This window comes from Triturus cristatus, chromosome 6 (genome assembly GCF_964204655.1).
Source record: "Triturus cristatus chromosome 6, aTriCri1.1, whole genome shotgun sequence".
NCBI classification, from domain to species: Eukaryota; Metazoa; Chordata; class Amphibia; order Caudata; family Salamandridae; genus Triturus; species Triturus cristatus.
The window spans coordinates 1,792,127,293-1,792,154,946 of record NC_140589.1 but is presented as its reverse complement, the minus strand read 5'-3'; the positions used below and the strand labels follow the sequence as shown (position 1 = coordinate 1,792,154,946).

The 27,654-nt window shown below is 43.4% G+C and overlaps 1 protein-coding gene across 1 annotated transcript in view; it reads left to right on the top strand.

Moving 5' to 3' along the window:
* The window catches only part of LOC146822012 (cysteine-rich secretory protein 2-like), a 390,191-nt gene that overhangs the window by 330,772 nt on the left and 31,765 nt on the right, over positions 1-27,654 (top strand). Inside the window, exon 6 of the mRNA XM_085609952.1 lies at positions 17,432-17,520. Within this exon, the coding sequence (XP_085466078.1) occupies positions 17,432-17,520 (89 nt within the window). The remainder of the gene's footprint in view (positions 1-17,431; positions 17,521-27,654) is intronic.

The following is a 27,654-nucleotide window of genomic DNA, read 5'->3' as shown; positions in this document are numbered from 1 at the left end:
GATTGTTTACTTAAAATCATTACATGATAAGTCATAAAAGCAGTTACAAAAACACATATAAAATCAGTCTTACACACAACTTACTAAGCAACAATTTAGCCACTCAACATTATTTTCCTTTCCACCAGAAATTTTACAAAATGGGCATTTAAGATTGGGTCTTTAGGATTTAGAGAGATAAATATGACCTGTTGTAACGTTCTTATATGTCTTTGATTAAACATTTTTCTAAGAAGTTTTCTCCTTTCTGATAGTAGGACCAGGCAAATGCAGACAACATGAATTAATGTTTCTTCTGGTTGTTTACACAGTCTGCATATTTTGCCTCCCCTTAATGAGTCTCTCCTTGGGCATGGTCAAGGGCGGGTAGACAGCGAAAATAGAAAAACAAAAATGTATGTTTTATAGAACTTGAGTATTGGTTGAGAAGTATTCTTGAGCATGCAAATTTGCAGAGCTATTAATTAACATTCAAGCGTGTCAGGATTTTTTCTGTATCTGTAATTCCTGGCAACGTGATATGTTCCTCATATTTTTAATAAGAAGCTTTAAATAAATTGTTAAAGTGACTGGTGCTTTTCATAGGTTTTCTGCTTGAACATTAGTCAGGGCTGCTTCCATATAATGATGTGCAGGAAGGTTTGTGCCACTGCTAGCTAGTTCATACCATAATAATTTACTGAGTTTAAAAACATATTTTAGAAAGGCTCTTTGACATGCAGTTTCTTGCTTTATAATCCCAAGCTCATAGTAAACTTGTGCCAGAGATGCTGATTTTGCCATACGAAATAAATATTTAGAACATTGTATGACTATTTTATCCAGGGTAAGTGCATCCTACCCATGAAGGGCTTCACAGCCATAACTAACAGTAGGAAGCAACCTGGCATCTACAGCCTTCATTATTGTTATTGTTAGTGTTATTGTTAGCAAGACTTATAAAGTGCACTGTTACCCTACGGGTATCCTGGTGCTGAAATATGTATAATTTGCAAAGCCCAAGTGCAGTAAAATGATAGTATTCCATTCCGGATTAGAAGACTAAAAATTATGCTCTAGGGGAGAGCCAGATCTTTAATTTCTTCCTGAACTGCATCAGGTGTTCCATCTGTCTGAGATCGTTAGGGAGTTGATTCCAGAGCCGTGCCGCTGTGACAATAAAAGCCCTTCCTCCCGATCTTATTTTCCTGAATCTGGGTAATCTCACCAGTTTAGCTGAGAAGGAGCGAAGATTACGAGATGGGACATACCATTCAAATTTATTCTGCAATGGTAGATGCCCAAGTCCATGCAGGGCCTTAAAAACAATACAGAGTGACCTGAATTGTATCCTCTGTAGAACAGGGAGCCAGTGAAGCTCTGAAAGAGCCTGAGAGGCTGATGAGCACCTTGGTTTCATTAGAGCTAACTTGGCTGCCATTATCTGGATCCTCTGTAGTCTCCTGATCAAAAATGTTGGGGACTCCAGCAACAAAGAGTTGCAGTAATCCAGTTGGCTTAGGATGAGACTCCTTACTATTGGATCCAGTATAGGGCCATTCAAAGTTTTGTTTGGAGAAATAAAAGCCAAAATGAGAGCACATGATTTTGCCCGTAGCTGCTGTAAATGAGTATGGGATGATCCACAGGAGTCTATGATTATGCCCAGATATTTGTAACCCGAGACTTTCTACACCAGTTTGTTAGGTAGATACCATGCACCATTCTTTTTATCTCTTCATCGACAACAATGTATTGGTTTTGTTTAAGTTTATATCCAGTTTATTGCACAGTTATATACACTTAGCTGTTTGAGAAGTCTTTGAAAACCAATTTGCGTTTTATAGACTAAAACCACATTGTCGGTATATAGTAGGCATGATAATATTCGCTGCCCAACTTTGGCGTGTGGAAATTTGTCTGCTCCAACACAATAGAGAGATGTGATAACTACTAGCCCTGTTTTAGCCCTATGGATGTTGTAATTTTAAGTGATATGTGTTTTCCGACTCCAATCTTCATTCTAATCCATGTATTGCTATATAAAATGTGTATGGCTCTAATTAGATCATCTGGAATATCCCAATTTACCAGCTTTGCCCCTTGTAAATTTCTGAGCATGATCTTAAATCCTGATTGAAGTCCACAAAACTTAAATACAGCAAGGCATTTGACAGAAGTTTTTTACCAATGAGGAACAAGAAGGCAAGCATATTTGTTACTGTGCCTTAGAAAAAACTGGTTTTATTCAAAGGAATTAGCTGGGATGATCTTGCCCAGTCATTTAATTTGTGTAGGAGAGATGCAAAATGCTTGGCATTGTTATGCAAAAGAGTGATTTGTCGATAATTTAAAAATTGGGTGCAGGAATCCTCCATGAGTCTAGGATTGTTCCAATAACCAGTGTGAACTTGTACAGCTGCGCAAATCTGGGGTTGGGGTGCCGTCTTTACGACTTTTACCAGCTATAATGGTGATTTGATGGGCCAAGAGCTCAATTGGTTTTTCCGAGCAAACCTTTTGAGCTGTATGTATTCAATCTGTCTTCCTTGAATGACTGCTTGTTGACTTAAGGTCCCCAGGACTACTCGGGTCATATGTCTCAGCTTTATTTAATTAGTGTTTTGTGGTAAGAAACACTACCCACAAGGACTCCAGGATATTTGCATTGTTTACATTCATCCCGTCTCTCTCTGCCTGGTTAACTATCTGTTTTGATTTCTACTGGTGTGAAGGAGCTTAGCCCAAACGTTCTCTTCCTGCTGTTTGTTAGTCAGCCATAGTTCTTTTCTGAGACTTTTCTAGCTTCTCTTACAGTGGTTAGTAGTATGCCATTTTCCGGGTTCAGCCTAATGTTGCTTAGTGCACGATTCATGTTTCTATTACACAATTTGATGGCCCTTGTTTGAAAGCATCTCATATTTCTCGATGCCGAGTTGCTTGCCTTTATTAAACTAATTATTTGGAAACTGAACCAGAAATTCCTTAATTAAGTTTTCCCAGCTTGATAAAAAAAAATGTTGTCATGATTATCCCAGAACATTGGCCACTCCTTACATAGACTTTTCAGACTTTCCATTTTAATTTCCTTGTGATTTCTGTATACGAGAATGCAGCTGGGCAATTTGTCACCTCAAGGGATGGTAGACCTATGTTCATCTCGATAGACAGAGGATCCCTTTCGAATCGAGTGACAATCTGAAAGTGTTGAATCAATATCCATAAATCGAAACTTATAAGTGTTTTTAAAGTGGGTCTCAGCTTTAGACTGATCTGCTTAATGTCTTCCATTAGGCATTGTTGACCAAACTGAGAACATGAGGTAATCGCAAGGATTTTTAATTGGGGCCACCTGGTCTAGTATATCCCACATAAACTCTTACTCCCGGAGTTGATTGACGCCATACATTCATATTCAAATCTCATATTAACGTTATGTGTGATGCAGTACAATTTAGCTTTATCTCCACTTAGGTCAAGATTAAACTGGATATGGCCTTACGCTTCTGCTTTTGTGACGGATGAATATAAATGTTGATAATTATCAGGGAGAAGTTGCACTCCTCTGTCTGGCTCTCAACCTTAACTGCTAGGAGCCTGGTTTCCGTAAGCTGCATGCGGGTGCATACTATGTTCATATCCGAGCTGAGTAGATTGAGACACCACCCCTTGGGCAACCTCGGCACCTGTGTTTAATAGTTGGGTTGATAAACTCCAAAAACCCAATCAGGGCAATCGACTTTAGGGACCATGTTCTTGTTAAATTTCAATTCGATAACTATTTTAAAAGTTCATAACTTTCTGGTCCTTTAACTTTGTTGACAAACCACCCATGTTCTACGAGCACAATTTTAACATTTGAAATGGCTCATGTGGGTGTGGGGTTTGAAAGGGCCCATACGTTCTAGACCTGTTCTGGATTTACAATCCCATAGTTCTTTTTCTCAGCATGGAAGAGTAAAGCGGAGAACATTAATTAATCATAGCCATATCCAGTTACTGTACCAACTCCCAATAACTCATGGACACCTAGAGATATTTATGGTTAATTTATTATAAAGTCAAAAACAACTGAATATAGAGGAATCTCAGGACAAGGGTGTAGAAATACACTGGAATCAGCATAACGCCAAGTCTTCTAATCCAGTTCATCCGATACAGCATAAGCAACACAATTAGCTCAAAAAGTATAATACAAAAGATCAGAAAACATGAATCCAAATTTTTCTGCACCAAGGATTGGTGAGTATAAAGCATCATTCTGTCTCTACTCTATTACTAAGGGAACATCTCTACAGAGGCATGGTAGAATAAAGGTGTCAGCATGTGGAGTTTTCCCAAGCCTCTCCACCATCAATGGGCCATGTAGCATAAACTTATTGAGACAGAGCTAGATCTAGGATTCTCTCTCTCTGAAGGCAAAGAAGAAGTTGTGGGTACTTTCCCTATTACCACCATGACATTATTCCCAATTCCTTCCCAGATGTCACCTTGTCCCACGCCACCTGCTCTGAATGCAACTAGAAGACAATTTTCCATGGGATTATGGTGTTCTCCTTGGATACATTTTGCCATTGGTTCCCAGACCTTCTTCCTTTTGAAGCACAAAGACCTTCTTTTATCGAATCAATCCTCAATTTTGTAATGTCTTCCCTCCTTACCCATCCAGCAAAACAAAGACATTATTCTAGCTAACAAGAGCGCTTCTTCACCTGCAACACAAAACGTGAGAAATAACAGATACATATTGCATATGAAATTCAACTGTTAATTCTAAAGCAAGTGTCTCAGGGACTTGCATTTCAGGACTACAATGTTTAGCGAACATAAGAAAAGCATTGCACAAGTCTATGAGTTTGCATGTAAATCAACATTTCCAGTTAATGTTTAACAACATAAAACAATACATAAATGTTAACCACGTTTAACGCATGAACTTCTTCACGTTACAGTATTCTACTCTGTACATTGATTTTAAATGGTATTTGCAAATGGCCTAAAATACTCCACAATACTACGTTAATACATTTCAGAAGTGTAACACTTCACGTTAATGATTTCTGCCAGTTACATTTACTTTTATGTCAAACTTCACCACATTATATGTCAATAACCTAAGTACATCACATTTTATTTTATTCACGTTCACAATGCTATGCTCCATGTTAATACGACAAAGAATATATATGAGTGTGACCTACATGTGTGATTATAGTGCACCACTACAACAGAAATGCTATTTCCGATATATCAGTCTACAGTAGTTTTTTCTGCTTCCATTTAGTCTCTTAATCAATGGATTAGCACACTTGGTAGCCAGCTCCAATTGGACTCTATCTTTGGGTGTTTTGGTGTAAGCAGTGAAGAATTCTGCAACAGACTGTCTTTCTTTTTTCTGCCAATGCTGACCCCTCCCCCCACCCAAGAGCATTACGCAATATTGAATTTGGTGTAAGCCGATCATATACATGAATTAGTTTGATTAGCATGCCTATTTCTGGGTTTTTATAGCACATGGGGTATGCACCATTGTGATATGTTGCTATTTTTATTCCCCAGTTCATGAGGACTCCTTTTTCCACTAGTACTAACTTGGGTACTTCGGGAGAGGACCACTTAACCAACGTTGTCTCTTTTATCTGGCTACCACAAGGAGCCAGGAATTCAATAGAAATTATTTCTGAGGTGAGGTGTGAGATAATCTAGGGTTTCTACGCTCTGGAGCAATTTTTATAATATAACTCCGATTAAAGAATGTCCTTTTAACCTTTTGATCTGTGCTCTGGTAAAAGTAGCATTTTATTTGAAACTGGTTCATATGCTACATCACAGTTTTTCACATTATAATTTTGATCATTTTTGTGTGATATTCCAACCTCCATTGAGGTAAAATTGGGAGAAGAATTTGTTACCTGGGGAGCCTCCTTAGTGTTTATTCATACACCTTGAGCAAATTGCACCGGTCGTGTAGGTACAGGGCTGTGACTGCTTAATGAGGGTTGAAGTTGTACTTCGTGATGCAGAGTGATCATTTCATTACGGTATCCTTTTCAGATGTTTCACTTGCGGCTCAGCTCCTTTAGAGTGCCTTCTTCTATCTGGCCCGCTGCAAACCCAGCAACTGGCTGCAAATAGGACTGTACAATAGAAATAGGGTTCTTTACCTCCTGATTATGAGCTGCACCTACAGGGGCCTTTTTATTTAAGGCTTCAGTACCTGTAATTTTAAAGGACAACAGCAGCTCCTCCTGTGACTTTGATTGCTGAAGGAGAGATTTTACAATGCATGGGGTTGAATCCTGCCTAGTGACATCCTTTTTTCGAATATCGGATGCTTTGCATTTGATTAATTAATTCAATCAATTCAAACAAATAAATAGCCAATGTGACAAAAAATTGGCTAGTAATTGTTTGAAATAATTGTATTAATTATTGAATGAAACAACATATGCATATAGTGATCATGTTAATGCCTCTCCGTTGATATGGTATAATGTGATTTAAGGGTGAGGAATTCTTGTTGAGCAACATGAACTCTACTTTGGGCCAGTGTAATAATTGTAGTTATTGTGCGTAATATGACTGATAGGATGCTATAGGGACCAAACACCTCCAGGATGTCCAGCACATGTAGTAGCGAGTGCTTCTGTTCTGCTAAGTACAATAAAGTGCCTAAAGTGAGACCATGTCTTCCCAGTCTGGGTCTCACTTCAGGCCCCTGACCTGCATGCTCCCCAGAAGCCAGGTCGTCCGAGTCTCAATGGTGATCACTAACAAGAGTGGAGAGAGGGGATACCCTTGTCTGGTGACCCTCCCCAGCCTAAATTCCCTCGACCTGGACATGTTGGACCTGGCAGCCTTAGGGTGGTCTTCGCTCCCACTTTTTGCTTACCTCCTCAACTTTCTGACCTCGTTTTTGCTGGATTTAGGACTCTGCACACTTTACCTCTGCTAACCAGTGCTAAAGTGCATGTGCTCTCTCCCCTAAACGTGGTAATATTAGCTCACACTCAATTGGTATATTTAGTTTACTTATAAGTCCCTAGTAATTTGATATTACATGTAGCCAGGGCCTGTACAGTGAATCCTACGAGTGGCCTGCAGCACTGGTTAGGCAAGCCACACAAGTAACACTGTAGCCATGGCTCAGGCCGGCCATTGAAGAGCCTGCAAGTGCAGTTCCATACTGCCATGCCAACCTGACAAAACAACTCTTTTGCCAGGCCCAGCCTTTCCTTTTTATACATATGAATGACCCCCTAGGAAGGCTTTGAACAACCCAGAGGGCAGGGTGCATTGTTTTTAAAAGGCAAGATGTACTTTTCAATTTTACATGTGCTGGTAGAGAAAAACTTCTAAAGTCCTTTTTCACTACTGCAAGGCCTATCTCTCGAACAGGATAACATTAGGATTACCTTATTTCACTGTATAAGTGTAATTAACAATCTGGAAAGATAAACTTTTCAAGTTTGGTGTCTCTGGAATCACAATTTAAAATCACAACTTATGGTAAAGTAGAATTTTAAATTGCAATTCTGAAAATGCCACTTTGACAAAGTTGGCATTTTCTTACTTTTGCTACTTGGTGACTGCTGCCTGTTTTAGATCACTTGTCTGGGGTGGATGAATGCTGTCCTTTGTGTAGCCCCCCCAAGACAGCAACTCACAATGGAAGCTAAGGTGTAACTTGATGGGCCATCCTTGGAGGATGAGAGGGGATGAGCTGGGCCCAGCCTCATTAACACCGGAATTGAATGGGTAAAGTCCCCACACAAAGGGCTGACGTCCACCCTGTAGTGAGTATGGAAGCAGGGAAAGATGGCCACTACCTCTGTGCCCTTCGAAGTCTGTCCAACTCCTAAAGCGCAACTGGGCATAAATAGTGGACCTCTGACAGCACCACTTCAGTACACTTCTGGACATGTAACTACTCTGCCAGGAAAAAGGACTGCTGTGCTGCTGAAGGACTGCAAGACTGGTAGGCTTCTGCCTTGCTGTGCTGCCCTGCTGCCTGCTGTTCCCATGTCTGGCTGAGAAGGACTGGACCTGCATCACTTGATCCAAGGGCTGGCTGGCTGGCCTACTGATCTGAAGTCTCAGGGACCTAAAAGACAACCAACCACCCTGCTTCTGCACCTGAACTCATCTGTGAGTCTGTTCTGCCAAGTGGTGCCACACCAATCCTGGACCCTTGGAAGTGGGCCTAGGGTCTTTGCTCCAGCGGTTGCAGAATTCGGAACCAACACATCACTAATGCTGTGTGGATTTGAACTGACACATCGTTGCTGCAGCATGGATCAAACCTGACACATCACCTTCAGAACTGCATCTGCACAACACTTTTCCCAGCATAAGATCCTCACATGCTTGTGGATGGCAGCCTCAACGATGGTGACAAAAACTCTGCATGCAGCTTACCCACTCATGGGAGCCGATGCATCTGCTTGACTCCGCAACTTATCCTGAACACCGGTCTTCACATCAAAAGCCCCAGCTACGGTTACCTGGACGTTGATACATCAGGATCCCGCACCACAGCCTCGCTGCATCTCAGATGCGGAGCTTCGACTCTGCTGTGCGACACAGTTTTGACCTAAATCCACACAACGCTCCACAAGCTTGGAATTAAAGTACTTTTGTTCAGCGGGTCTAACTTGGTCCCTGTATCCGGCCCACACTATATCGCGGTTGGCCTGAACTTTTGACTTTGTCCCAGCCCAGCACGACCAGAAACCCCATTTTAGGGTTCAATACTTCTATACTTCTTAGGGATATTTTCACTCAAAACCTTTAAAAATCTCAAGTTCTACTCATTGGATTTTTGTCGCTTTGGTTTTGTTTTATTTAATAAAGTTTCAACTATTTGTCCAACTGTTTGAAGCATTGCATAAATACTTTACACACTGCCTCTAAGTTAAACCTGACTGCTCTGTGCCATGCTACTAGAGGGTGAGCAAGGGTTTATTTAGAGTTTGCCTGGCTCACATTGACTAGGGTTATGGTTGCTGTTTGTTTTAGGTTCACACCCCAGTCAACCAACAACCCAATTTTCCAACAGATCCCAATACAGCAGCCCAATCCAATGCAGGAACCTTGATCCAAAACTCATTATTTGCTAGACTGCCATCAAGTTTTGCGACATCTGCAGGTCAAATGCATTTTGGGAATTTAATGACAGCAGAATTGTGAGCTCACCTATCCGGTCCCAATTGACCAGACAACCAAACAAGCATCGCAGATTGTGCGTCGTCACTCGGTATGGCATAAACCCTGACTGATCTGGGGCTAATATTGTGTCTATGTTCCTCATGAACATGAAAGCCAGCACCTTAGCCAGGATTTTGTTTACATGTTCAGTAGGGAGATCGGCCTATAAGAGGCACAATCATCCCTGGGCTTCCCTTCCCTTCCATACGGATGAGGATGATTTCAGCAGGACTCAGATTTCTAGGAAGAATGCCACTCCGTGACGCTTCCTTAAACATCACCTTCTTGGGGGGCTCTATGAACGATTTTACCCCTTTTAAAAACTCTGCCAGAAACCCATATGGGAGAGGGGCCCACTGGTTCCAGAACTAGGCTACCACCTCAGAGATCTCCTAAAAAATTAGTTCCCCCTCTTGGGACCTACTTGCCTCCTTCTGAAAGTGGGGAACCGGAAGATTGCACACAAACTGTCCCACGATGACCAGGTTCTCCCACTCAAGTGCTCTATAAATGCCTATGCTAAAGCATCTGATGTTTCCACTTTGCAGCCCTGAGACTGACACCTAGTGTATCCATCTCTGAACCTCATCCTTCAGGGCCAGCCAAACCAACAGATTCCCAGCCTTATTCCCTATTTCATACAGCCTACCTGTTTAGTTCTGAAAAATTGTTGTGCCTCCTTGTGAGCTAGGCTCCAACATTCCTCCTGAAGTGTCTCCAGGCCCCACACCCGCTCAGTGGTAGGTTGGGACACGTACTCTGCCTCCACCTGCACTAACCTTGCCTCAAACTGCCATCATTCTCTCTCTCCTGCTTTTTTCCAGTGATATGGGCTATTATATCACCCAACAGCATCCCTTTATCTGCCTCCCAGACTATCATGCTGTAGCTTACCGACCCGAGTTCTCCATAAAATAGTTGTTTGGTGGCCTGTTGAATCAGGGCCCACATGATGTTATCTGTCAACATCCACCCTCGCACAGGTCTGGGCAATTTCGCTTAGAGCTTCATCCCCAAGGGGCATAGTCTGATATCCCCTTGGGAAAGTAGTCCATGTCCCCAAAGGTCTAGACATGTACTGCATAGAATTAGAAGCAAAGGAATATTGACGTGTTTGTGGATTATGAACTGAACACAAGTCCACCAAGCTGGGCATGGCTAACAATTCTACCAGGCGAGTGTCTTCCCTACAGGGGACCTCCAAACTAGTCAGCTGGTTCAAGTCTCCCCTGAGCACCAAGTTAAAGTCGTCCCCCACTTGCAACAAGATGGATCCATTTCCCAAGCTTGACCAGCCCATCCCCCTGCAAGCCTGGCGGGGAAATACTAGTAGGCTGCTGCCAACCCCATGCAATTCCAGGTACCAGCACTGCCGCCTAGCACTCCTCTCTATCCCCTGGAAACACCAGCATGGGCCAGGAGCCTGTACCACCCATTGTTCAGGAAGCCACAATATTTCCCTACCAAATGTGTCTCCTGCATCAACACCACATTGGGGTCATGTCCGGCTAGTTATCAAAGCACAATACCTCTTTTCAACTTGCTTTCAAGGCCAAAACAATATTTTCAGGGAGAACTCCCCTTTGCATATAAGGCCATGGGCTCAGTCAGAGCCTGTCACCAGGAAAATCCCCATCATAACCTGCCCTTGAATGGGGTGACCCTAACTACAGGTTACGTGCTGTTCCTCCCCCAACTTCCAACAACCATCCCTCCTCCCTAAACACTCAGGCTGCAGACTGGGAACTGCCTGCTTCCCCAGCTTCCGAGGTGTTTGTTGCCTCGACCATTGTAACATTCAACACTTAACTCACTCTACAGTGGCCACACATCCCAAGAGCCAGCACCCCTTCCACACAGTGGCAAGCACAGCACCTCTAAGATCCAACGTACATAGAACCCCAGCTCAAATAATTTCATCCACTGTCATTACCGTCACTCCAGGAAGCGGCAGCCCACTCTCTAAGTCAAAATGGGATGATGAGCTAGTCCCAGATGTACTGGAATCCACAGCCAGAACCTCCCACTGACTGACCACTTCCAGGACCTAGCTCTGCTCCAATGCATCAACTACCTCAGCCCATTCCAATTCCACCTGCGCCTTCGATGTGGCTAAATGCCCATGTGCTTTACGGTGGCCAACTGCCGGGCCCCCATCGCCCACTTCAGGCCTTGGGTGGCCCCTAGCCTCCAGCCAGGCCCACACCTCTTCAGCCACTGTGAAAAAAGGGAAGGCTCACTGGTCCACAATCTGGATTCAACCGCAGAAAGAAGAGGGTATACTGAATGTTCAGGATGCGGAGGTGCCTCTTGTCCCCAGAAGGATTCCCTCTACACCATTGTTGTGCAGTCAAGGAACATATTCATGTTCCCTCCGTCCAGTTGCCATGGCCCATGTGTCCATGCCACCTGCAGGATATTTACCCTGTCCCGGAAGTTCAGCAGCCAGGCCACGATTGCCCACAGCAGTGCGTCAGGTACCAGGGGACACCTGGTGACCCTGTGGGCCCTTTCCACTATAAACCACTTGGATTGTTCCTCCCTTCCAGCACCACAGTAGACACCAGGCCTCTAGAATCAACTCCATGAGGGGGGCCTCCACCTTCTCTGGGACCCCTACCAGTCGCACGTTGTTGTGGCGCAATCGCACCTTCACATCATTCAGTCTAATTTCAAGGGCCTCCACTGTCTTTTCCAATGCTTCAATACACTCTTTCTCAGCATATATTGCTGGTGTCAACTGGGTGATTGCAGACTCTGTCTCCGACACCCAATCTGCCAACTTAGAGTGGTTCTCCCTCAAGAGTCCCACATCCGGCGCAATAGCGTCAATTTTGACCTCTCTCGCAGTGCCACTGTTATCGTATTTGCTGCGGGCATCGGCAAGGTAAGATCTGTCTTGCCATCACAGGGGCCCTTGCCACCCCGGGTTGCTCTGCAATGCCGCATTGGGCCTCACCATCTCCAGGCTGCACCTCATGAAGCCACTGATAGCAAGTTCAACTGTCTGTCACTGCACTGGTCCCCTCACTTGCACTTTTTAACTCTATGGGGCTGATACCCCTGGGAGCAGCCACCTCACCATAGTTTTTAAGATTCCTTGCAGCTGCACCCCATGGAACGAGCACCTCAACACTTCCAGTCACTCCAACTGTACCTCCGGGAAGACATTGGTCTGCTGTTCATCTGGGCTCCTTGCCCTCAACCGGCGCCCCATCAGGATGCTACTGAATCGTATAGGGCCACTCACCCCCGGCTCGCTGCCGGCCCTTCCGGCAATACACTGGCCCTGGCTTCTCCCTTCTCCACCGAGCCCACTTGGAGACCAAATAAGAGGGTGCTCCGGCCCACCCGGCTGTTCCCCACTGCAACATGAGTAGGCTTCTGGCATCAACAACTGTCCTGTTGGTCTCACAGGTCAAATCATGCAACCCCCGCCTGTCTCTCCTTACAGTGGCCTATTCCTGCAGCTCCGCTCCCTTGGGGCACTCCGAGGTGGGGGACATGTCTGTCAATAGGTAGCAGCGACATCCATGTGACTTCCTCAATGCTGGCCCTGCACCACAGCCACCACGTTGGGTTCTCCCAGCTGGGCACACTGTCCTTGCTGCCTCCAGAGGGGGCCCCACCACGATCTAGGGAGCCGTCATCAACCCCCACTCACCCCCAACACAGGGGGTGCGGTGACCCATGGGGGAAAGGATAACAGACTGCTGCTCGCATTGCACCTGAGCTCCTCTCATATGTGGCTAACACCATGCACGCTCAAGCCACGCCTCCACACTGATTCTTTAGTGGATGGCAGGTATGGGTTTTTAGCCAAAGGTGTTAATGGTAAATACATTGATTGTATGCTGAGTATTCCTACCATTTAACACCTTACTTTGTGAAGGGTGGTCACTATATGCATTGTTTCTCGTCTGAACCCTACTTATATATTCACTGAAAAAAACAAAGGTTAAAGAGACATTATTTTATTTAAGTCTAGTAATATCTTAATTTGAATTAAAAAAAAACCTTTGAGATTCACTGAAAAAACAAAGGTTAAAGCGACATTATATTTAAGTCTAGTAATATCTTCATTTCAGTAAAAAAAACTTTGAAATTCACTAAAAAAACAAATGGTAAAGGGACGGTCTGGTTCGGCAAAAATGTCAGTTTAAACGTACCGTTTTAAACAAAGGTTTCAAAGTTATACCTCTCACAGTGCACACCATCCCCATAGACAGTTATTCTTCTTCCTCTTCCATTACAAGATTGCCTATAGACCTGAAAAGCATCTTAGTAAGACTGATGCACTATATCAACCTGTTGAAGTTGAAAGTGAGAGCACAACTCCTTGCAGTCTGGGTATTGCCACAATGATGTAACAGATTCTGGAGGTTTTTATCAATAAACTTTCTTGAGGCATTCAAGGAACAGACAAGGCTGCATGGATAAATGAAAGTCCAGTAAATTAACGAAGAGAAGGCTCTCTCCTTTTCCATTGGAATGTTCTATACATTCCAGATCAGGATCTACAATTACAGATTATTGGTTGGTTTTAGACACCAAAACCTGCTTAGTGTAGAAAGAATATTACCCCCAAGTGTACCTTCCTGCACTCATTCTAAGAGATAATATAGCAGGCCATCAGCCTGCACCAACACCACAACAACCATAGACCATGATTTACCTGGATTTTATAGTAGAACTTCCTGATTCATTTTGCTATAATACCCTGTTAGTGGTAGTGAGAAACCTCACTAAGCAGGGACACTTTCTTACCCCCAGCTTAAAGCGCATCTAAAAAGAATTTGGGAAACATCCTTAAATTACATGGTTACCCTTTTACAATTGTTGAGGATCATGGTTTTAAGTCTGTGTCGCATTTTTGGATTAAACCGATGAGACATTTTCTAGATTCTCTAGAGCGAAGTCTGGCAAATAGCCACCCTAGATCCCCTGGCACTAAGGACATTGTCAATGTGCCAACCTGAGAGAAAAAGCCAGATAGACTGCAACCATCTCTTAACCCACTGATCAGAACTTGAGTAAGATGCATTTAAGGAAACAATCTTTTGAGCAATCACAAGGATGACCAATGAAACTCAAACCCCTTTTCCTGATAGAGTGGCACACTAAATAACACTAGAAAAAAATGGAAACATATTAAAATGTTATTTCAAAATGAAAATACTATCCTAGTGTACACAGAATGAGTCATAACTATTTTAAAACAAACAGAATAGTATCTTTCTTGTTTATGAACAATGTGAACAGCAGAAAATATCCCAACATTTTGACTGTTTTGGTTTATATCAATCTCATCATCATATGTTTGGCTCACAAAGCTACAGTCAGCAGCAAAACAAAAGTCTATTTCACGTTTCAAAGATGGTTCACACTCTCATACCTGCATCAAATAATGACGCTATTGTTCAATATAATATCATAGCTGCCATTCTTGCCTATGCTGGGAGGAATGCTGACAAGTCCCCAGCTAGTTAATGCTGAATACACCTACTGCTATCCTTCCAAAAATGTGGATGATTGATTCTGCAGGGCCTGTCTCGATTCAGTTTCCTGGGACCTTTCTAGCCTTTCACACTCTGTCCCTGACTTATATAACATTATCTGACTATTGTTAAATCTTTAAGAATAAACATTTACTAGAACATTGCCTTATGCCCTTTTACTTAGTCTTGTTATGGGAATCTTTGCTCTTTGAATAATAATAATCATAAATGAGAAATACAATGGTTGAATAATTAGATTGCCAGTAAATAATTTGAACATTACCTCCTCACCTTTCTTCCTTTTCCACATTCTTTATTTATGAGGGGTATAAATTTAGCAACATTGCCCTTGAATATGCAAGCCTTAGATTTAGTAGGAAGGATCTCTTGCTGTGGATTTTTATTTTCACCTATTCAATGTAAAGTAGAATACCTGTTTTAAATTTCAGCTGGCCAATAAATGAGGATCATACTCGTCTGTTACATTTTATGAAAAAATATTGTTCTCTCTGAAGAAACCATATTGTTTCTTAAATTGTGTTACTATTAGCGTGGCTCCATGAAGGAGAGGCATAAGGTATCAAAACGGCTATCAAGGGAGTGGCACCGGTCATCCTTTTCTTACATATTCGACACATGGCCAAGGAGCTTACCAGTTGCCATGGAAAAATTCTTGGATTTATTCACAATGGTAAACTTACAATTTTGTGTAGCTCTACAGTTGTTTACTATTCACAAAGGTATTTAACAAGCAGTATATATAAAATTGTGGAGCTTCAGTACAAAAATAGCTAGGACAGATGCAATGTAAGTTTACCTTAGTGAATCAGGCCTTATGTTTTTGCATGAAATAAAGGCAGGCTGATTTTTATCCTGAAGGGCATACAGTGGTCAGCTCTGGATAAAATATTTCAACATTATATTGGGGTAATTTGCGAAGGAAATTTTGACAGTAAATGAGGGCTTATGGATAAAAATGCCTACATTTACACCAACCATAAACACACAAAGAGATTCCTGCAGGTGTATAGATTTACTACTCCAGATTTCTCTGTGCAAGTGCAAAGAAATCCGCAGTAGTAAATAACACGCAAGGAAGTTGGTGTTACAGGTCATGGTTAGCTTTGTAAGTTTGGGAACTCCTTCAACTTCATCCATTTGTGGGCATTTTGAAATTTCTATTTGACTGTTTTCCATAATTGAAATGGTCAAATAATTACTACAGTCAAGGGCTTGAGTACCTCCTTTTCCAGAATGGAAAGGAAACTGATGACCCCCAGATTTGAGGAAGATGTAACGGAAGAGCTTTTTCATTGAGGAAATATTGTTATCAGAGATCAAAAAGAAGGGGGAAACGGGTGTATGCATAGCGGACTCCATTCACCCTTGAGTAATTGAATCCTATATAGAATTTACCACAGCGGGAATAGGACCCCTGGGAATATTGTACTTGACATTTCCGGTAATGCGCCTGGAAACCTCAACATTCCAGTTTTCCAGGTGTGCTACTAGGAATGTTTGTGAATATAATATGTTGGTAATCTGGACCTGTACATAGGCACATATTTACAGCTTATTGGGTGAATAGTGCTCACTGTTTCCAAAACCTAATGAGGGAACTCTCATTTTTGGGGACTTTCTTAAACAGAATTCACATTTTCTGGGGAACCTCAGGAACCAGTAGCCAACGCCAGCTCTAGATCATGTAAATGTATCCTCCAGAGTTCTGTTCACCTCCTTTTGACTTTATGAGTTCATTGAATACATCTCAAGCAGTGTATGCTCAGAAGAAAAGCTCCCTACAAATACCCTACTCCTGGCACCCCCACGTAATAGGGTATTAGACAATTCTGTGGAGCAGTTTTAATGAGGCATTGGTCCTGGACATCAGATTCAGACACATAGGAGTCTATTCACAATAGTAGTTAGAAGTATATAAAGTAGAACCTACATAGTACTTTTTATGTTCTCAAAACTTCTACAATTAGATTAAAATGGGAATATTCCTGGGATACTCAAGCAATTTATACAAATAGAACAGCCTTTTACCTCTTTTTCCTTATATTTACATGGGGGGTTTGGAGCCAACTCACAAAGGCATGTAACAGTGTGTACAAGAATACTCCTGTATTACTACTCCTTATACTCACAATCGCTTATGTGAATCTCCCCCTTTTTTTTTAGAACATGGTTGCTTCAAGAAACTGTTTTCTTTAGTAAGTGTGACATGCTTTTGGACATTTAGAAGTGACAGCTGCATTTTTAGACCGTCACACATACACACTGAAAAAGCCCTGTGAAGTGGGCCCAAAGTGTGTATGAAATGGTCTGCATGTGGCTGGCGTGAAGCACAAGGACGAGACCTCTACAATATATGCACAAGAATTTCTGAATTCACAACTCCCACGGCTGTCGTGATACCCACTTACAATGGTCCCAAAGTGTAGCAACAGCTTCTTTGTATATCATGTTTGAATTATGCTATTGATATATATTGTGGAAGATTTACTACTTCACTAAAATAATATTGTTGAATAATTTACTATTTCTTTGTTCCCGTGTTCTTACATTGGAATATTTGGCATCCTATGATGTATTGCTCAGTGCACTGCTTGCCTGGTGGAAAAACTGCTCTCTTTCTCCTTTGCTAACAGTATTCTCTAATTATACTTATATTTCTGTGCAGCACAATACAAAACTACGTAAAACTGAATAGTACATTTATATTTCTTTTCACACTGTTGCAGGGGAAACGTTGGTAAGGTTATCACTAAACCGTACGAACAAGGTGCCCCATGTGGCAAATGTCCAAACAATTGCGAAAACAAGCTTTGCAGTAAGTACATTCAAATTACTTTTTCAACATTCCAGATATAAATATTTGAAAAATATGTCAAATATTTCTGCACTAATGAAGGAATACAGGCAAAGGGTTAATGCAGCAAACAGGCTGGACTATTAACTCATGACTACGTTTTCCTTGTGTGATATACTGTATTTTTAATACAAGATGTTTTACAAATCCTTTTTTTCTGTCACTTAAGCAATGTTTGTGCCCACAGACTCTTTATGCAAATGTATTTCAACAGGAATAACATTTAAGTATGTGTAGGCTTCTATCAGGCACTTGTACACTGTCATCACTCCCATGCAGGTGCTTTATATAATAGCAAACTATGATTTCAAATTTATGCTTCATTGAAATTGGATGTAAGAATTCTTTTTTAGCAATGTTATAAAATGCTACCCCCAATGGATTCAATCTTTTATATTAACAGTCCATAGAAAACAGGGTTTCTTGTTGGATAAATATATTGATATCAGTGACATACATAGGTCCCGATTAAGTAATGGAAATATCAGTCCAGAAGTCTCTACAAAAAGGACCTGATTCACAAACTGCATTTTGTAGTATGTAAATTAGTACTACAAAACTACTACTTACTTAGTAGAAAGTAGTATTCGCAAACCTACGGGTGTCAAACTCAACCTCCACATTTCTCTTTTCTTTGTTGTGGGGCATCCAAGATAATATTTTTATTAGCCAGTGTTACGAGCATAGACCTTTAAGAGTCTTATTGTGTGGTTACTTGTTTAAAGACATTGGTGAAGCCACCTCCATTTGCGTCAATGTGAAGCTGTTTTATTTCCACAGAACAGTGTCTAAAGAGGAAGAGAGCCACTTCCTCTTTCTTGACCTGTCCAATTGCAAAGATTTGTCTAGGGAACCACTGGGATTGGAGTCTGTGCCAGTCCTGGTAGAGGAGTCTGTTTTTTGTATGATTTCTTCTCCCATTTCCTTTGAAAGGTAGAGGGTAGCTTGGTGTTTTGACAGTGAGTTAAGGACTTTGAAATTTGAGCTAACAACCTTCATCACTTCTGGTGGTACAGTGTGTGTTGGTTTTGATTGAGAGACTGGGATAATTTAACATGTTTTGTTGTTAAGGGCAGTTTGGGATACTGCATGTGGTGTGGATGTGTGTTGTAGGAGAACCCCTCTACCAACCGTGAAAAAATTTAACACAACATGAATACATTGACTCTGTAAGTAACATGCCAGAAATGTGAACAATCTTACTACTATAAGATTGTCCAGCTATCTATTCAAACAAATCCTTTGAGGATGACCTTCCACCTCACCCCACAGCACACCATACAGTTACTTAAGGAATATGATGGGGGAGCCATTTTCTTATGATTCTTCTTCTGTGTTCTGCAGATGCTTCTCTTTAGTGGCGTGTCCTGTCTGAAGCGCCAGTGTAATCCCCCTGTTGTCAGAGCTTTGCCGTAAGGACTTGCTATTCTCCTGCTGCATCTTCAGGATCCCTTGGGAGTTTTTTCTTGCTTTCTCTTTGGTTTTTTGGGAGAGGCCTGGGTTGTGCTCACAGATTGTTAGTCTCTCCGTCTAGTGAGAGTTTGATCCCCACTAAATCTTTTGCTTTAGTTAAAGAGCAGGTGTGCGCCGCTTTGCCTTGCCATTGGAACATTAGGCTGAAAAGATGTGTCCAACAGGTGGAGATAGCCTGGGCTCTTATTATGTCTGTCATTGGTTTTTAGTCTCTTTGTTTCTGTAAAGGCAAATGTGAAAGATCCTGAAAAATGTGTATTTTAGTTCCCTAATGCATAATTTTGTTTCTTATTGTGGCTGTCTCTATTATTCTCTTTTTGAGTTGGGATTATTTCATGCAAGTGATAGAGGGAGAACATTGTACATTGTTCAAACGACAAGGGGGGTAGAACTCTGTATGTTCTATCTAGTTCAGTGTTTCTCAGCATGTGAGGATTGATAATACTGCAGGTTCCTAATGAATTTCTCAAGTATGTTTTCTTTTATGCTTTAAGACCCCTTGTCCCAAACCCCCAATAGGTATTTTGTTCCTTCAGCATCTGCATTCCAGATCTTACAATTTACCTTGAAGAGCAATGTTTTGTTCATTCAGAATGAAGATATCTTGTTTGATGAAGTCCTGCTCCTTCATCTCCAGTGTCTCTGTGCTCCGACAAGTTAAAGACCCTCTGCCTCAGGTCCTTGATGTCATTCTTCATTTTGCACATTTCTTTCCCTAGATCATCTTTTAGTCCTGTTAGATCGCTTTTTCTTACTGAAAATAGATGTTCCAAATTTTGCATGGCATTGAGAGTGGCTTCAGGAAGTGGTGCTGGTCCATCGACATGCCGATCTGTCAAGATGCCAGTGAATTTTCATTTACAACTGTGTTGGTGTCTGGGGAACAAGAACTGGTTAATAGTCTCTTATGGCCTTATTACGATGGTGGTCGGACGAGTGTCCAACCTCCATCATGGCGGGATGGATACAGGCCAACATGTAGTCAGTGTTTCCACCCATCAAATTACAATCCGGCCGCCCTGCAGGCGGTCGTAAACATGCCGTTTGCTATTGTGGTTTGTCGAGCGGGCCTAAAAAGGGCTGCAGCACAAGCCACAATGGAAATAGGCATGCACAGTGTGCCTAACTGAGACTGGGCCGTGCTAGGGGCCCCTATAGTTCCTTTACATTTGCCTGTACATGGGGGTCTGACTGCCATATACAGGCAGAGGGAAACGGACATTGTGATTCCTAAGGTGGTGCCTGAGATGGCACTACCCCTTTGCTCGGATTACTGTCTGACCATTGCCCCCACAGGCTCCTTGACCTTGTCAGAAAAGTAGCCGTCTGACCCTACAACCAATGCCTTCGACTGCCGGATCATAATCTGGTAGTCGAACCGCTTCTATGGATGGTGATGGGACCGCCACCAACTGGCTATCGTAGGCGATCCAACTGCCATTATAATGAGGCCCTTAGTGTTGTGCGCCTTCTTGCTTATAGATGCCATTCCTTGCTGATTGCTGTTTGCCAACTGGCCCCATTGGTTTGGGCTTCTAATTCTTTGTTCAAGAGTGACCTAAGCTGGCCACAGTGAGGCCTGGCTGAGATTAGTATCACTGGTGTTGATGGGTATGTAAGGTCCAGTCTTTGTAAGAAGGTGCATGCCTATATTTTGTGTTTCTATTTCAGTTGAAGGCCGCCTATTTGTCACTGGTAGAGCACTTCCGGAATGTCAGCCATCAGACTTGGTGACAGTTATTGATGCTGGGCCACCTTCAGTCATGCTTGGGTACAATCTAGATCTTGTGACAGGGAGTCTGTGCGATCAGAATAGCATATGGTTGCCTTTGGAAGGTTTGATCCCCATGTTCAGCGTGAATGGGGTTGGGACTCTTCCTTGCCCTCCTCTCCAGGGGCAGGAAGAACTTTTGAAATTGCTAGCAAAAGGAGAAAGCTTGCTTGAAGCCCCACACCACACGAAAGGCCCATAAGCCTGTAGAAGGGCCCACAGATCTGCTCATTCTTCTGTAACTCTTGCAGGTGGTTGTGGTCAGGAGGAGGTTACAGAAGGTCGTCAAAAAGGCCCAACGAGCCACTTCAGGACTGGTTGCCTTCTCCTCTTACGATCTCCTCATCGAGGAGGTAATAGGCAGGGAATAGTAAGGTTTTTTTTTAGGAATTAGGGAAGTATAGTGATAAGGGGTAGTAAGGGGATAATAGAATTGAGGGATTGTTAGGGTTAAAGGGTGCTTAGGGGATTTTAGTATTCATGGAGGGGTAGCATTAAGGGGTAATAAGGGTATTTTGGTTTAGTAAAGGGTATTATTATGGGATGCTTCAGGTTTTTAGGGTTCAGGGATGTGTAGTGTAAATCAGTAGTACGAGGTAGGTCGAATTCAGGGAGGGGTAGTGTTAAGGGGTAGTAATGGATTGTAGACTTCAGGGACGGATAGCCATAAGGGGTAAGGTATTTTTAGGTTCATGGAAGGGTAGTTGAAGAAGGCATGGTGAAACAGAGGAAACTGCTGTCAACTTTATTTTTCATAAAAGGTCCCCAGGAGCAAAGGAGGTTGCAGGCAGTACAGGTAAGAAGCAGAAACTGACTCATATTAAAAAATTAACACTCTAAACAGAAACAGAATAAACAGGCCTCACACTACTCATGAGGTATGAGTAGAATGGAATACAACAGCTTCACGCTAATACAAGATAGGCTACTTATAAAATGTTATAAAATAGAATAAGAGAATACTACACACTTCCTCCCCTTAATAAACTATAATAATAATAATAACAGTAACAACAGCAGGAAGACATTAAAACAAGCCACAAAAAGATAACATCAAAAGTAAATTAAATCTAAATAAAATCATCAAACTGTTTAAAAATACATTTATTTCTTCTAGGCCATTTTACATTAGAGTCAATATCCTCCTACAGGGCTCAATTATGGATTCAGGAGTGTTTCAACTGGCATTCTTCTCACCTGACTCATCCGATCATCGAGATCCAACTCATCAGCATAAGCCTCATTAGACTCAGAGACAAACTGTGTTTCAGCAGCAACAACTTTTTTTAGAAGGATGTCCATCCATCCTTTAATCAGACTGTTAGACCTGGCATCATTGGCGTGGGTTTCATCGTTTCATCTGTATTATTTGCCTTTGCCTCCGGTATTTTTACTGTGTGATGAATATCGTTTTGCTGGTTTAGATGCTTTGGGCAATTTGCCACTGCTGTTCAGTGCCAAAGTGCAAGTGCCCCCTTCTTAAATTGTTGTTATGGATTGGTGATTTCATGATAGGCATATTTGATTTACTAGTCAGTCCCTACTACAGTGCACTGTGTGTGCCCAGAGCCTGTAAATCAAATGCTGCTAGTAGGCTTGCAGCACAGATTGTGCCACCTGCACAAGCAGCCTTGCAACAAGGTCTCAGTCCTGCCATTGCGGAGCCTGTGTGCAGTCTAGTACAGCCATGTCGACCCTGCAAGTGCACCCACTTGCCAGGCCCTAACCTTTCCTTTTCTTACATGTGAATCACCCCTAAGGTAGGCCCAAGGTACCCCTGTGGGCAGGATGCAATGTATGTGAAAGGTAGGGCATGTCCTGATGTATGTGACATGTTCTGATAGTGAAATACTGCCAATTAAATTTTTCACTATTGTAAGGCTATCTGTCCCATAGGATAGAATGGAGAGTTTGCTCATACCATATTATGAGCATTACTGCCCATGGGAACAAGATAGGAAAATAAAGTTCGATATGCCTGAACTCAGAATGCTAAGATGTATCTTTTTTTAGGGTGATTTTTACATTCTGGGTTTGAAAATACCAATTTTAAAAAGTAGGTATTTTCTTGCCTAACCATCCAGTGTGCCTCTGCTAGGTTGTGCATTGATTGTCCGGCTTTGAAGTGACAGGGGCTGGGGATGTGCTTTCTGTTCAAATAGCCACTTGGCAGGGTTTAGGTGTTTTCTGCCTTTCCAGGGTGAGCCAGGGCTGGGCTGAATAGGCTGCATTCAGAGTAGGGGAGGAGATTTCTTTCACACATGAATGGGCTAGGTCTGCCAAGGACACTGTTGTCTTTACCTCCTGACAGGAAGCTGCACCAGCGAGGACAGAACTGGTTTTGCCTGGGTAAAGAGCTTCTCTGCCACAGAGAACAAAGGATTTTATATCATAAAAAGAGGGGCCCAGACCCCAGATATTTAGACCACTTCTGTCAATCAAGAGGAACCTTTGTCAAGGAGAAGAGCCGGAGAAACCACGGAGGAGTACTGCCCCTTTGCTGTTTGCTGTCTGGAGTTGGCCTGCAGTGGATACTTTCTGCCAAGTAAAGAAGAAGGACTTGCCTGTGTGTTGTGTCCCCTGCTTGAGGAAGATCTCCAAGGGCTTGAAATAGAGCTTCCCTCCTGTTGTGAAGTCTCAGGGACACAAAGACTTCACCCCCAGCCCCCCTGAACTAATTTGCTGGGAGTTCTGACCTGCTGAGAGGTGCCTGCCAGTGTTCTAGACCTCTGCAGGTTGTTTTGGGATTGGAAACTGCAAAAACTGTGAAAATCAATGCATCGCCTGTTTCTGATGCATCGCAGATGTGCAAGAAGAAATTTCCGACGCATCGCCGCCACAGAAGAATCAACGCAGCGCCTGCTTACGGCTGAAGTGTCTGCCGTGGGATGCATCCTGTGCTCCGATCTCCGAGATCACCGCACCGATTCGGACGCGGGCCCTGTTGAGGAAGAACCGATGCGTTGAAGGGACGTGGCTGAAATCATCGCAGCGCATCCCGGGGCATCACACATTGCATCATACTGGATTGTCACGCATTGCATCGAAGCATCAAGTCTGTTGCATTGTTGGGGGACGCAGTAAGAAACCGACGCATCACCTCCCCATGCCGTAAGAAACCGACGCATATCCTCCTCTCCTGTAAGGAACCAACGCATCACCTCCCCTGCGCAGCAGTAAGGAACCGACGCATCACCTCCCCCCAGAGCAAGGAACCAATGCATCACCTTCCCTGAGTATAAGGAACAGGCGCATCACCATCCCTGCGACCCTTTTTGCTTGTATTTTTCGACACATCCAAGGTACTTTGTGTAAAAGTGTTGCATCCAAAATGTTCTTAGAACAGAACTGTTTCTACCTTTTAAGAATCATATTTTTAGTTCTGGATTGTGGATTTTTGTTGTTTTGGTATAGATAAAGATTACTTATTTTTCTTAACTTGTCTGGTGTCCATTTGTAATATTTTCACTGTATTACTGTATGTGTGCACAAATGCTTTACACACTGCCTCTCAGATAAGCCTATCTGCTCATGCCAAGCTACCAAGGGGGTGAGCAGGGGTTATTTTAGGAGTATATCCTCCTTACCCTGACTAGGAAGAAGGGTCCCTACTTGAACAAAGGTACCTACCTCTGCCATCTAGAGACCCCCATTTCTAACACAGACTTTGCACAGCTAGCTGAAAAATAAGAGAATTGTGAGATAGGCTCAGGATTACCATGAAGAAAATCCACATCTGTATCCTGTATACACAATTGATCATGACCCTCCTTCGAAACCTTTGCTAATCTGTTTAAACTACACCAAGATGTAATATTGAGTTTGGCTGAAGATTTGTACGTCCTGACAATTCTGAAAACTTTCCAAAACTCGGATTCTCCTCTCTTAACCTGAAAAGGCAATTTGATTTTAAAAATCACTCTGACACAGTCTAAGGCTGCTAGTTTTGGAACACTCATCCTTAGAGGCTTGAAGAACTTGTTTGGAACATACATTTTCACGGGCCTTATTATACATATCCTTAATATTGATAATGGGTAACTTTTACTTAATCCATGAAGGGATAAATCTTGACTGTGGAATCCTCCCTTTCAACAATGAAAAAGGAGAAAACCTGTGAAGGAATGAGGAAAATAATATGCTCATGGCAGTAGAAGGCATGCAAGCACTGCCGCAGGGAGGCAGCAGGACGAATCAAGGTGAGGAGCTAGTCAGAACAGAAATTGCAGCAGGGTTGTGTGGATGCTTGAACAAAGGTTGACAAAAGTGTAGTGTAGCAGAAAAGTGAAATGCGTGATATACACAAGCTCAGAGCTTACAGTGATGACATGGAGCCATAAGAGAATGCGGAGCGATTAAGTAGTCCTCGGCAGTGAGTAAATTTCAACGGCTGGGGACCAGTTTTCCTCATCGCCAAATTGTAGAAGACCAGGTGAAACAGAGGAAACTTTCTATAACTTATTTTCATAAAAAGCCCCTAGGAGCAGAGGACGTGGCGGCCAGTACAGGAAAGAAGCAGAAACTGAACCCGTTTAAAAATTCAACTCTCTAAACAGAATCGGAACTGAACTGCCTTGCGCTACTCAGGAGGTAAGATTACAATAGAATTCAAGAGCCTTGTGCTAATACAAGGTAGGCAATGTATAAAAACATATAAAATATTATAAGTGGGCAGGGCGCTACAGAGCCGGCTTGCAAGATGGCCGCGCTTTGTGAGGCTCCTGCTGCCCGGGAAAGCAATCCACCATAATCCTGCCACACAAGGCCGCTGAGACAAGCAGAAAGCATGGCTCTGGTAATGGGATACTCTGCACTAACCATGCGAAGGAGAAAATAATTGCTGCTGGGATCGATAGGCACAACGATGGTATGACTGGATTCGAGTCACGCGGCGGAGGAAAAATGGCGGCAGTATGCAAAAACTAAGATCGGAGCTGGGCCTGGAGAGAGCTACAGCGAAGCCAGCGACTGCCCTCTACTGGTTTGTGGCTGTGAGTGGTGAAACTCCCGGTTGCTGCCAATTGCTGCCGTCACTAAAAGGAAAATATACCTACGCTGAAGGATCGTGAGGCGGGAGGCATGAAACAAGCTCGACTGGAGCCATCACTGTTGCTGAGGGCCTGCTGTGTGGAGGATCAGGGCCGGTGAGTGCCGTGGCATCTGGGGCTCAGCTGGCATCTCTCGCTGGCTGCGACAGAGCGAGGACCTTCCCCCTGTTGCCCTGACAGCGGACCGTAGGTGAGGAGTACGGGGGCTGCCTCCCGTGCTGAGGGACGTGCTCCGGTCGCTATATAGGTCGGCAAGAGTCCTCTGACTGGTCCGTGGGTGCTCAGGGGGCCCGTTGCTGGTTGTGGTCCATGCCCATGCAGCCTATTGAGCACCTGAGGCTGGCATGAGAGTAACCCAGCAATGAGGATGATAATTAAGTAACCCTGGGTGAAGTTCGCAGAGTTCCGCTACGCAGAACTCTGCGAAGTGCACAAAAAACTCTGCTGCACAATGCGGAGTTCTGCGAGCGGCAGAGTTTCTTTAGATAAATGCAGTTTGCGGTGATTGTCAGTTCCAGGTGCTTGTCCGCACTGTGCAATCATTGGGAACGGCATCATGCACAGGGCAAGCGAGTGCAGCTTCTTTTCTGTCACTCAAGTAGATTTTTACCCTAGCAGCAGCTTTCTCAACGCGAGCAGCAGGTTTCTCAACATGAGCGGTCTCGAGCATACACAACCACTTGCAATGAGAAGTCTGACTGCCCGCGTTGAGAAATCTTGCCAGGAGGTTGATTTTCCACGCTCGCGTTTGCCAACTTGGTGTGGACTATCATGAAACAGGACAAATTTCACCGGGAGGTGGATTTTCCTCGCTCGCGCTCGCCAACTTGACGTTGACAAATGCGAGCGAGGGAAAAAACTCCACTCCTCAACACGAAGCAGAGTTTTTTGGGAGCTCCATATAACGCAGAGTGCGGAAAACTGCACAAACTCCACAAGCGGAGCGGAGTTCACCGTCCAGACTTATAATTAAGCAGAGTGTGGCACACGGGCCACAAACCCTCATGCATCTCCAGGGGCAGTGGACAGAATAAAGATAACTTCAAGGGCCCACCAATCTGTAGAGTGGCGATAATTGAACACAGAATCCAAAGGTGACTTTGTAAGGGATTGCCGGTGCACGGCCCTAAGCAGCCTGCACTTTTATTGAGCAGCCAGAGAACAGCGCACAGCAGTACAAAATAGCGCTGTGTTATCAAAAAGTATGTCCTGTGTGAATACATCTAACTGGCAACACCAATATGGGGAGAACAGAGGGAAAACAGGCAAAACTACCCTTTGAACCACGCAAGAGCCTAGAGCCCGGAAGGAGATGCAGCCTCATTGGCGGCAGAGGGCTCCCAACTAGAGGACTCAGATGTCCGCTCTCTGCTAATAACAATGAAACAAAGCCTCAGCTCCATCGATTTCAAAATGGATGCGCTGAACGTACGAATGGATTACATCACTCAAAGGCTAGAGAAACATGACGGATGGATCAGCTAAACCGAGCAAAGAATTTTGCACCGGAGGGCATCACAACCTTTGGCGGGGAGCAGATGCAAACCATGGAGCGACTACTGAAAGCCTCTGCGGCAAAGAACGAAGACCTAGAGGCGTGCTCCTGCCATAATAATATCCGTATTCTAGGGGTGCCAGAGACAGCAAACACTGGTAAGATGGAGGAGTATGTAGAACAGCTGCTGGTAACCCTATGCGATGAATCCTCCTTCTCCAAGGTGTTAATAGTGGAGTGCGCTCATCTATCTCTTGCCTGAGGACACCACCGGGATCCCCCCACAGGCCCATCATCCCGCGCCTCCT